Source organism: Sylvia atricapilla, chromosome 3 (assembly GCF_009819655.1).
Source record: "Sylvia atricapilla isolate bSylAtr1 chromosome 3, bSylAtr1.pri, whole genome shotgun sequence".
Classification (NCBI taxonomy): domain Eukaryota; kingdom Metazoa; phylum Chordata; class Aves; order Passeriformes; family Sylviidae; genus Sylvia; species Sylvia atricapilla.
Window position 1 is genome coordinate 85856384 of NC_089142.1, and position 12609 is coordinate 85868992.

The 12609-nt window shown below is 36.2% G+C and overlaps 1 protein-coding gene across 2 annotated transcripts in view; it reads left to right on the plus strand.

The window, feature by feature from the left end:
* Positions 1 to 12609, plus strand: part of BABAM2 (BRISC and BRCA1 A complex member 2) — a 163833-nt gene that overhangs the window by 19509 nt on the left and 131715 nt on the right. For both annotated transcript variants that reach the window (XM_066316048.1, XM_066316047.1), the window contains exon 3: positions 1164 to 1240. In XM_066316048.1, coding sequence (XP_066172145.1) covers positions 1164 to 1240 — 77 coding nt within the window. The remainder of the gene's footprint in view (positions 1 to 1163; positions 1241 to 12609) is intronic.

The window sequence follows — 12609 nt, forward strand, 5'->3', positions numbered from 1 at the left end:
TGACAGTTTTCTGGCCTACCCTTCTTACTGCTTTTGGCTGTGTGTATAGCCCAGTAAACGTGGGGTTTGTTTCGCAATGTCATCGGTGGTGTGTGTTAGAGCTCTACCAGTGATGGGATACATAAGTTTAGGCAAGTTATTTTACCTTTGTCTGCTGTCTCATTACTCACTGTTTTTTCTAGAATTCACCACTATGGCTTTGATTTTTAGGTGGCTTGCAATAATTGTGCTGGGGCTATGGGTAATTTTCAATAATATTAGGCTGGTCTAGCAAGATCCCTAGAAACATAAAGATATGAACTTCTAAGGGCTGCTAGTATTTTTGCTCCTGGGACTCATTATATGCCCACAGCAGAGAGACCATTCATGCCAGCAAAACAGTCTTTGTCCCTGTTTCTCCTTTTGCAGCTGAGATTTCGAGATTTTTTTTATTAGCAAATTTTGGTCTATGACTTAAAAGCTATGAAAAAGTTGATAAGCTCTGGCCTAGGCACTAAACAGTTTTCCAGTGACTTTTCTATTCACGAAATGCTCACTTACCACCGTGAGGTCCGGCTGCTGTTCCTGTGCTCCACATAAACAGGAGAGTCACAGACCAAAAACATACATGCTCAGCTGTTACATCCTCAGATAGCTGATTCTGCAACTTGCCCTTGCAAAGGCTACTGTGAGACTTTTCCACAAGGTAAAACATTAATGTTATAATAGGTAAAAAATGAATTAATGTTAGTGGCTTAAAATTAAGATTGATCCCAGTTTTATGGGTGGCAGTCACAGGGAGCAGGTAACCATGTTACTGTAACATAAAGAGTTGTGACTTGCAAAATTGTAGACAAAGTGGAGAACTTGATGGCTTTGACTGACTAATTGATAGTATTCTGATTACACATTCAAACCAGAGCACTTTGCATCTGTATTTTCTTTATAAAACGAGTTGACAGAAATTCTGACATTTATGCTATTGTGAGAACTGCTGCTCAAAAGAGAATGGGCCTCCTGCATCTTTCCCACTTTTTCTTCTTTCTCAGAATTGTAAGGATGAGGATTTCTAGTAGTCACAATATCTTTACTATTGGTCATTTGTATCCTGTAGAATAATGTTAGTGTTTGCTACCATCTGTAACTGCTTAGCACATTCTTTCTTCTCTTATCTTCATTTTTAGCTGTACATCCTTGACCCCTGGACCCAGCTGTGATCGTTTTAAACTACATATCCCTTACGCGGGAGAAACACTCAAATGTAAGTTAAAAAAATCTTGCAGCTCCATCTTGGCTTTTCTTTCATTGTTCCGTGTCTTGCTAATTTTCCAGTGTGTCTGTCTAACTTTATGAGTTTTGAGATACATGTGTTTTTGTTTTCTCCTAAAGCTTCAGTTCCAAGAACACACAACTATCAAGACTATGTAATATTTAAGATAAGTTTAAAGGCTTCCGTGAGACTAGTTTTGAAAAATGAATTCTAAAAGCCTACACCCCTGATATTTCTAAAAAAAATGTTATGACTAAAACAATCTCATGACGATTTTTTTAATTCATTTGTAAGTTGTATATGTTTTCTGTTGCTCCTTTCTGTCTTGTTTAGGAATAATTCTTTATTAAGCTCCAATAAAAGATGTTAGTCTGCTTTTTTATTAGGTATTTTTAAACAATGACTGCTTTAATTGACCAGATTAGAAAAATGTGAAAATTGATTTTTCTGATTTAGTGGTATTGTTAAATCATCTTTATGCCTAGAGAACCTGTAGACGGCTAGTTCATTTGCCCCCTCTGAGTGTGTGTTCTGTTTGTCCTTTTTTTTTTTTTTAAGATTTAGAATAAAATTTGTATTTTTATTTATATTTGTATATTTTTAGAAGATAATGTTTTCTAAACCCTTGAACTGCTGAAAAAATAGTTGTGTTCTTTTTATCTCTAACTTAAAAATGAGAGAGGATGAAGAATTTCAGATAAAGTAAAATTCAAAGCTTGGCATTTATAGTTTTAGGGCAACTCTGGTAAAGCCACACCTAGAATACTATGTCCGGTTCTGCTCTGTCTGTTACGAAAGCAGCATGGACATACTGCAATGAGTACAGCAAAAGACTGCAAAGATGACCAAGAACTGGAGGATTTGTTATATGAGAAGAGGCCAAAATAGCTGGGGCTTCTTAAGAAAAGAAGGCTCAGGGCAAATCTTACCAATGTTTATAAATACCTGGTGGGGATAAATGAAGAAGCCTGGCTCTTCTCAGTAGTGGTCACTGAAGGGAAATGTTCACAAACTGAAATGTAGAAAATTCCATTCAAACACGGTAAAAGTTATTTTGCAAGGGTGGTTAAAAAGTGGAACAGATTGTGCTCAGAGCTTGTATAGTTTGTGTATCTCTATCCTTGTGGCTATTCAGAACCCAGCTGGACATGACCCTCAGCAATCTCCTCTGTTTGCCCTGCTCTGAGCTGAGGAATTAGACTAGGCAGTCCCCAGTGGTGCTGTCCAGCCTTAAGCTATCCTGTGAGTCTGTGAAAGTATGCTGTCTGGAGAAGCAGGTACTTGGTGTGAACAGAAATGGTAGGCTTTTAAAACACTGCTTTGATAGTATTCATTTAGACTATGTATGTATATCATACACCTATGTATATCATACACATTCTGTAGCTCTCCAAGACATTTTAAGTATTAAGAATTTTATTGCATTCCTTCTGCAGTTTTTTTTTGTTTGGTTAGTTCTTTTGCATTATGTCATGCACTAGAAGTCCTTATCCTTTATGAACAGAAGTCAACACAATTAAGCTCCTTATATTCTAGAAGTACCTTAAAGCTTCCATTTGGCACCAGTAAGGAAAGTTGTCTTTCCCAGAAGTTGATCTGGAAGCTTACTCAGGTGGTCAAGAGAGGAGCCAGGCTCATATATCAGCCTGGCTATAGCTATTTTGACTTATCTAAATATATGAAATTATGGCTCAAGAGGCTTGCTAATTACTCTTTCTTATAAAATAAAATTGGAATATTTAAGTCCTAGCTAGTAATTATTTTAAGACAAAAGAAGTGGTTCTGCATTTGTTCAGAAGTCTTGTAAGTAATGGCTGCATTGTATGAAGCCAACTACTCTCCCAGGTAGAGCTTTTATTTTAAAAATTGTTAAAATACGTAGTAAACTCAACCTGTTGAGTCTTGATGTGTTCTGCAATGTGTAGTAGATTCCACTTGAGTCTTGTTTGATGACTATGATAAGTCAAAATAAGTTTCTCTAGATGACATGCCTTATAGAGTGGTATCATGTTCAATGGGACCATCTTATCTTCTATTTTGCTACGTTTGTACATTCTGAGGGATGTAAGTCTTACTTCAAGTAGAGGCTGAAGCTGTTCCTGATTCATAAAAGAAAACAGGTAGACTAAAATGTCCATATGCAAGTGCACAGGCATAAAGACTATATTCATATATTAAATTACTGTAGTCCAGTTAAAATACCTAGAAATAAGATTATGGAATATGCATTAAATTTCAGTATCAAGAAATCTGGGTCTTTTTCTCCAGTGTTCTTATATGTTTTATATCATATACACAATTAAACAAACAAACAAACAAAAAAAACCCCTACAGAGCATGTTATATATTTTAACAAAGACAGCTGAAAATGGTGTAAACAAGAGTATCTTTTTCAGAGGTGCCTAATAATAGCTGTGAATTCAAGTAATAATAATCCTCCACATTTCAGTGTTACATGTTTGAAAATGCTCTGAATCATTAAATCTCACAGCATGTGGAATAAATAGTGATGTGAGCAGATTCAAGAAAGCTTTAATAATGTTGTGTTTAGATCTGTAGTGATGGCAGAGGAAGACAGGCATAGTGTGCAAACAGACATGTTTAGATACTTTGTTGTAGGCTGTTGCTAGATATGTTATCTTTCAAGGGCAGAATATTTCTGCAAAGGAAAGTTGCGAAATCTGCCAGAATAAAAAGATTAGCTGAAAGCGTTCAGGATCTCCAGTGTATGGGCTTCAGATGTGGTACCAAATACAGGCTGAAGTGTGTAGTTCCTTTGTGGTTTGTGTTGCATCCTCTTTGCAACAGATTAGGTCCTTGCATATCATCAATCATAACCGCTGCCACTGCACAGGCACACTTGTAGCAATCCCAGTGTGTTGGAAACTGTTGGTGTGCAGCTTTAGGGAAGTGTAACTGCACAGTGCAATCCTGTTTTCCAAAAGACCAGAAAGTTCACAGCTTCTTGAAAAAGGAGAAACTATACTTGCAGTCAAGGCTAACTACCTGTAATTTAAAATAATTGCTTTGTAAAGTTTGGTAGGAGCAAACATGTTGTGACCTCAGAATGGCTTGTCGGCTGTTTAATAGGGTTTTTTTTAAATGTCATGTTCACCTTACTTTTGCATGTATACAGAGCTGCTGGAATGTTACACTGAACAATTACTCAGCTCCAGCCAGGGACTTTGGTGATTGGACCACAGTTTTATACTGGAGAAAATACTATGCCAGTGTTCAAGATAAATTAGTTTGTCATCCTAATTGTCTTCCATCACACTTCAAGTGATGCTTTCAGGGAGGCACTTTTACTTTATTTTCTTCTCTAAGTGAAAGAAATTTTTTTGTTTGTTTTCATGGTGAGAATATTTAGAAAACTTAAGCCTAGTCTTGCTAGACTGTCAGTTGAAATCTGAGATGGCCATATTGTTTTTATTAGTTCACCCAGTACTCAATGTTGTTGCATTAAACTCCACGCTTTTCTCTGTATTTGAGTTTTTCAGAGTTCTTAACTGGAGTTTTAATTTCAGGGAAACTGTCTGTAATACCCTGTAAGAGGTTGAATCTGTGTTTGTAGGACAAAACTTTCTTTATGTGGTATGCAGAGTTATCATTTATTGCTAACTGGACTGCAGTATCTGCTTAATAAAGTACAATATTCTTTCTGAGAAAGTATTTGTGTATTTTAAGGTGCAGTGTTCTATATCTCTTGTATGTCTCAGATATTTCAGTCTTAGTTGATAAAACATCAATGCCGATATCAACAGAAATTGTCAGAATACGCAGAGTTATAAGCTGCAATAGTCTTTATGATTAAAAAATGCCGTTTAGAATCGAATTACAATTTTTTTTCCAGAAAACCTTGGAATATCTTGGGTTTGGCTTTCCTCTTTCACTCAAGCTTTCATTGCTGCTTGCTAGGGAATCTGACTATTTTTTTTGCTTTTGCTCTTCACATTTTCTTTTTCAGGCACTGCTGCCTCCTTCTCTTTCTGACCTTGAGTGCTGTCATCTGGAATTTCACAGTGATTAAACAATGTATTGCCCTTGCAATGCTACTGTTCTCTGTGGCCTCTTGAACTCTAGTATTTTCATCTTCTGTCTGATTTTCACTGTTTTTATGTGAGTGGATTATAGCTCTGGGTTCTAGTGCCACCACTTTGGTTTCCTTGATCCTGAAGAATGTTTCTTTTGTCTCATTTGAAGCTGAGATTTTCATTTTCTGCTTCTGATTTTTGTTTTAGATTTTTACTTTTTTTTTAGTTATGAGCCTTAAAGGCAAAAATCAGTCTTGCTGCCTAACCAGTGTAAGAATATTGCCCATAATGCATGGTACAAAGTTTAATCTGTTTTTATTCCTGTATTGGAACTTTTTCAGTAATTTCATCCAGTCTTCTTGTGGGTTTCTGTTTTAAGGAAGTAATTAAGAACGAACAAAAAGATAAATATAGAGAACAGCCCGACCTCCTTATTGTCCCTTTAAAGGCTGTTTTGCCAAGTTAGTTGTTAAACACTTGTTTATTGTGCCAATAAACAACTGTAAAAATGGTTTTTCAAGTTACTGTAAGATTTAAGATTCTCATGAATATGTTGCTGTAGTGCATGTGTTAGTGTTTTTTTCACTATGAGGTTATTTTACACAGGCTCTATTTTGGTTGAGGCCCTTAGGGGAAGGACTTTCTAGTTGCTATAATTCAGATTATACTTAGGTGTTATCCTTATCTGTGTGATAAATGTCTTTTTGCTGGGTCATGCAACCTACCAAGGATTTTTCCAAGCGATATGTTTTCTGAAGTTTGGCTGAGTCTTGCTTTACATGGCAGGAGTAATAAATCGTTTTTTCCCTCATAACCTGTTCGTTATCTAATGAATGTACCTAACGAGAGTGTCGAGAGAAAGTCTAATCTTATACTTATTTCTTCATTGAATACAAATTTAACAACAATATTTTACCCTTTTAAATAATCATTTTCCTCTTACTTTGTTTTTTTTTGTTCGCTACTTCCTATGTTCTGGACTTCTCTTGAGCACGTCAATTACAGAAGATTTTACAGCTGTAAATCTTAGTGTATTTCGTGATCAAGAAAAGTGACCTTAGAAGTATCTATGTACAAGTGTGGACTTAGAGAGGCTTAAAAGATTTTGCATTGGGCCTCCATAGCAGTATTGCTGTTGTGCCTTGCTACCTTACTCTTTCCTCCTTTTTTTGCCTATTTGGGCTGCACATACTCAGGTCCATTTACTTGAATCTATTTATCCTTTACCTTCACCTTTCCTTTTCTCACCTACCAAGTGTCTCTGTTTTAATTCCTCCACTGTTCCCTGACTTTAATTTCTACCAGTATCTTACCCAATCTTGAATTATATGTTGTTCTTATCTTTGTCCACTTCAATTTTAGTACTAAGATTTCTGAGAAAGCAGTTGCCCAGCTACAGAACAGCAAGTTGCTGAGATTGTCTTGATGCATTCTTGCTCAGCTTGGGATCCAGTTTACTTAATGTTACTCCATTTTTGCAGATTTGCCCACTTTACAAAATAACATACTTTCTGTAGTCTTATGGTACTTTTTTTCTCCCACAGCAGCATTTTTCAGTTGAAGTCAAAGAGAAAAAAGAAACTCACACCTGCAACACTTTGTCCAGGAATGAAATTAACATCCTACAAAATCTTCCAATATATTTCTTTCTTCTCTTGGAAAAGTGGGACTTGATTCATTAACCTAACTATAGGTGTCTTAACTCTGAGGTTCCCAAGAATACCTTGCTTGGCCTTGCAGCTTCCGACCCACCAGGGCACTGATCTCTCTTGAAGACCATGTGCCATGGCTGCCATAAATGTGTCCTGAGGCATCTCAAATGAGACTAAACAGCTTGGTTTAATCAGCTGCACCAAGTTTATGGAGACTTGGTCTTTCACAGCTTTGCATGCAGTGGAGTAGCTAGAATTTCTTCTGGAATGTCACAGAGGTGCTGAGAAGTTGGTTTGTTTTTTTTCTAATGCAATCAAATAATTTTTTTTCAAATTGTCCCTCTATTATGAGATGGTTTTGAGTCTTTAAGCTGAATTTTCTTTCTTTCATTTTCTGGTATCTCAGTTCGCACGTCAAGTCTGAAATTAAGCTCAAAAACATCTTTTCCTTGCCAGAAGAATCGCCTGTCAGCAGGAGTACCACAGTAAAATAGAATTACTCATGTATCTTTTTTCAGTTGTAGTATTAGTTTTGTATTTAGCAAGTTTTATTGTCATCTCAGGAACTAATCTTTCTTGCCAACTAATTAGAAAAGGGTTCTATAGGTATTGTATTGCTGTTTCTGACTTTAAGCCTTCAGAGCAAATTCTTCAGCATGGAATCCAGTGACAAAGATTTCAGGCAGGTCTGCATTTATGTAATTTAAATCCTTTCATACTGTGGACTTCACTGACTTAGTGTCTTGATTGCAGGTTGTAGTGAGTAACTGATCATTTTTGTATCTGTAAAGACAATTAAACCTGGCTGGTTTAAGTAAGAATTTGTTTATAGAAGAAGCTGATCAGTGGTTCTTGTCTATGGTTTGCATGGCTACTAGAAGAGACAGGTTAGAATTTTGAATTGATGAATAATATAATTCTACTGTTTTTTCCTTTCTAATATTCAACAAGAGCACTTTCTGTATTTTCCCAGAACTGATTCTGCACATAGTTTCTTCTCTTGCTTCAGCAATTGCCTTATTATCTGTGAATGCATTTTGTCATTGAGTTGCATTTGGATTTCTTAAAAGCCAAATGGGTTGATCTCCTTCACAGCAAATTCCAGTCCAATTGGTCTTTTTCTAAGTTGCAGTGGCCACACATGTTTATTCTACATGCTTAGTGCTGACTTAGAAATTCTTGGTGTCAGAAGAAACCGAAGCATATAGATATCCTTTCAAAAGTAGAGTTTGGGAAGTTAACTGGTGGGCTGCTTCCTAATTTTGCTGCTATTGGTTAAACAGGGGTGTTAATGCTGTAGCACTCCTAGCATAACATTTTTCAGTATTACAAATTTATAGCATGTTTAAAAAAGAAGAGATGTTTCCAAAAATGAAGTTACCAGGAGAGGAAAAACTGGATAGGCTAGTGGAAAGCGATTGCAGGGATTTTAGAATTTTCTCAGTTTCTTGCTGAGAAACACCTGTCTTACTTGTAGTCAGTTCTTATTCCTCTGTTAGATTTGCTTATGCATTTTGATAGATGAGAAAAGAGCAGCCCATGTGGGTTTTAAAAGAAATTATAGAATCAAGTATTAATATTTCTGTATTTTTGTCTGTGGGGAGCAAATTAACTTTTCTTTTGAAGTTCTGTGAAGTAAAATATTTCAACATTTAATGCTGTTTGCCTGAGGAGAAAGAAAGGAAGAGAAAGTAATATTTTTGGATAATTGGAAATATAATTCCATCGAAATAATTATTGGCTGGTATCTCTACAGCAATGAGATAAGTATGGTCTGAGTGTGATGGTTTTGCTTGCCTTGCTCGTACACTGAAATGGTCATGGTCAGTAGCACTGTGGAGTATCACACAGTTGGCCTTCCATCAAGGGAATAAGAACAGACAGAGTTGAAATATATGCAAAACTAGAAACTTGTGCTGGAGATGCAAGGAAAAGGATATTTGTGTCATTTGGGTGAGAAGAGCAGAGAATGCAGGACTATAATGATTTTTTTCATTTTTTTTATTTCTCCAGAGTTAAAATGGTAACTGTTCTCAAACTCTAAGCACAGTAATTTTGCAAATGACTTTATTGGTTAAAAGCGTTACTTTTATTTACCCCAATACGGTTACATTTGAAGTGGGTAAGCCACAGATAATATCATGTAGGCATTAAATATAGTATTTGTTATAAAAATGGCTATTTCTAGTAGGTGAAGACAAACTGTTAACTTGTGATTCAAAATATTTAGCGCCTTATATTTTGTAAGCTTATTGCAGAGGCTATTGTTAATATTTATGTGAGGTGAAACCAGATTTGTGTTTGCTGTTGTGATTGTTTAAGTACCTTTTATTTGAGTGTAATGAAGCATTTTTTATTTATGCGTCTTAGCCCTACCAAGCAAACTGTTAACTGCAGTTTTAATTTCTCTGGGTTTTGATATTTAACAAGAACAAAACTCAGCTTTAGGATGGATCCTCTTAATCTGTAGTCTGATTTGTTACTGTGTGTTTTTGCTGCTATTACTTAGGTAAATAGCTCATGCTCATAGCTTTGAATAGGGCAAATGCCTTCATTGGTGCCTCAGCCTTTTAAAGTGAAAGGTGTTACTTTTTCTGTTCTGGTATGTAAATTAAGAAAGACATAAGTGAGACTGTATGTAAGGGGAGAGCACAGAGCAGAAAAGATGGAAAGACTGGGGGTGATGTGTATGGATGTCTGATATGGTTAAAAAAAGAATCCTTTTTCTTTTGTTTTAGGAACTAGCTGAATGTCTTTGGATTCATGTCAGAAGTGAGACTTAATAGAATAAAATTTAACTGAGGGGTTTTTATTTTTTTTTAATACATTAAAAAATTGTTCTAAGGTCAGATCTTTAATAGTGAGATGCTGTCTTTAACTTTCAGAATAAAAGCCACTGATGATAGAAAATCACTACTTTTTTCTAACTGTTAACATTGAAGGGGAAACAACATTTTATTCTGTACTACTTTGTCTCTATTAAATTGTCAGCCAACCTATGTGAGGTTTGATTGTAGCAGAATAAATTAGGGTTTACATTTGGCTAAAAATTAATGGTACTGTAGGAAGGAGGACATAAATGATACATTTCTAGTTAGTTAGAACATCAGAATAACCCCATCATTTTTATTTTCTGTAGGATTGTAAAATACTTTGAGTACGGTCTCCGCAATAAGTATTTTGTGACTATGTAATTAACAGGCACTGAAATACAAGTTTTATTTATTCTGAAGCCTAGAGAACCTGTGTAGCTATATAACGTGGCCTTTTGGAAATTGAATACACTATAGGAAAAATAATCTTGATATACACATTGTCATTAATATTGATATATTTAGTCTCAAAGAGACTTCTATTGAAAGGGTTTGGGAATTTGGATTTGAGACATTTTTACCCTAGACAAGTAGAAGAAATTTTAGCAATTATAAATAATTATGAGTAACAAAAATCCAATATCACAATGTTAATTTTTAGTCTGGATTCTGTCCTTTGTACCTGAATAGTTCCTTGGTATCAGTAGGTCATGAACACTTTTAAAATCCAAATATCAGCATAGTTGGACATTCACTGCCGATAAGGACTCATAATGCCACTGATATTTAGTGGAAGAAAGGGTCTGGCAGAAGGTGGTAAAGAACAAATATGAGCATGTGAAATAGGTATTAGATTGGTTTGTCCAGCTGCAACGTAATGCACCTGACTTTGGTGTGACCGCACATCACAGCTGAGTGGTCAGGAGAGGGTACTACCTCCCCGTGTCCCTGATCACCCGGCATGAATCATTGTGTGGCATATGCAGCTAACCAGAACCCTAAATTATTAAAGTTTACCACTTAGCATGTTAAACTAATAATGCCAACTTTAATATACTGTTATATTGAGTACTGCATGTAGCGGTGTCCTGGGAGCTGCTGTGAGTTCACTCTGTGAAAGGGAAGAGTTTGTACCTACCTGGACCTCCATGTCGCACCTACTGCCACAGCCTTCCTGAGGTTCACCCCTTACTGTGCAGCTCGTAGAAGTGGAAATGGTTTACTGCCAATCTCACTTCTCGAGCAGAGTCTTGAAGCTGCCTCATGATGTAGGGCTCTGTAATAGTTTTTCACTTATAAAATATGGAGATGTAACATCCAAAAAATGCTGTTATTTTGATCCTTCTTTTATTCTAAGCAGTGTTTTTTTAGTATGTGTATAGTTGGAGTGCAGCTTCTAAGTGAGCCAAGCTGTAGATGTATCTATCTACTCTGTTTCACCAACTCTGTTAAAGCAGGAATGCAGAGAATGAAAAGCATGCAGCTAGCACCTGCAGTATGAATTGTGTGTGCTAAAGGAGTTACTTCCCATCACACAGGAGCAGAACAGAAGCACAGATACAATCCTTTCCTTTGGAGTCATATTGGGCTGCCTAAGTCATGGGCCAAGCTTTATCATAGTTCTGTATTCTGAGTTATTCATAACATGCCTCTTTGAAAACTCAAACAAAGAATGTATTAAGGTGAATCTCCTTCAGTGCATAACTTCAGGTGCGCTGCTCTTTATGTAGAAATGGATGAGGTTGTTGAAAGGAGCCATGCATGACATTTTAATGGCAGTAAATATCAAGAAAAGAGTTGTATTGTGGTAGTATAGGAACTACCCAATCTAGTACATATCAACCTTTTTTGAATTCTTCAGTGCTGTATTATAGTTTATGCAATCTAGTAATTATTTTTTCTTACTTAATATAGATGCATTTCCTGTTGCAATTTTATGCCTTTTACTCCAGGACTAGTGCCCGTTTCATTCTTTTAAATGAAATTAAAGGTTTTATTTTTATTTTGGGTGTGTTGGGAATTTTAATTGGCAGACCTCTGCTATTTTCTGCACCCCATACTTACACGTGCTCCTGACAGCTGTGAAAGGAAGGTGGGAGTGTGGACAGGAGAAACCCACACTGTGCTCTACTTGTCGCATGATCATTGAGTTTGTGATCTGGAGCCATACTGTAGAGAATACCTACTCCAGTCTGGCCAGTGGCTTCTTGGTCATGAGCCTTCATCATCTGCTTAATTTTCATGGCATCTTTGCTTTCAGCTAAGGCAAAGATAAGTTTATGGAATATCTGCAATTAAAACTGTCATGTTAAATGCCTTGAGATGGTGACATCAGTGAGCCAGCAATGTGGCTTTGCGAGATTTATTTATCTAATGCTTTTCTCCAGTTCTGCATTCACAGTTTTTTAAGAAATAAAAGGTGGTGCAACTTTCTCTGAACAGAATTGTTTATAAGGATTACCATGCTGGTTTTACTTTGCTGTGTGGATTTTAAACAAGTTGTAACACATAGTAGGCAGTCTTTTTTTCTAATGTCGGCTACCTCATAGATCTGTTTTATGCAAAAGCTCAGTTATTCTTTCATATTGCCGTAAAGAATGATGGGGAGGTAGACAAGTAAGGCTAGAAACATTTATTTAAAAAATAGTTTTCGTTAACAGTGGGTGGGTTTTTTTGAAAGCTCCAATGCATATGACCACCTCTTGATCTATACGAACTCTGAAGTATGTGTACTAGTGAAATACTAGAACCCAAATTTCTTTTAATTGCATATCGTGTGACACTGGCAAGATTAGAGTTCAGTGCCAAGCTGTGATGAAGTCTTATATTTTCAGTTAATTTTCATCTCACCATTTAAATGT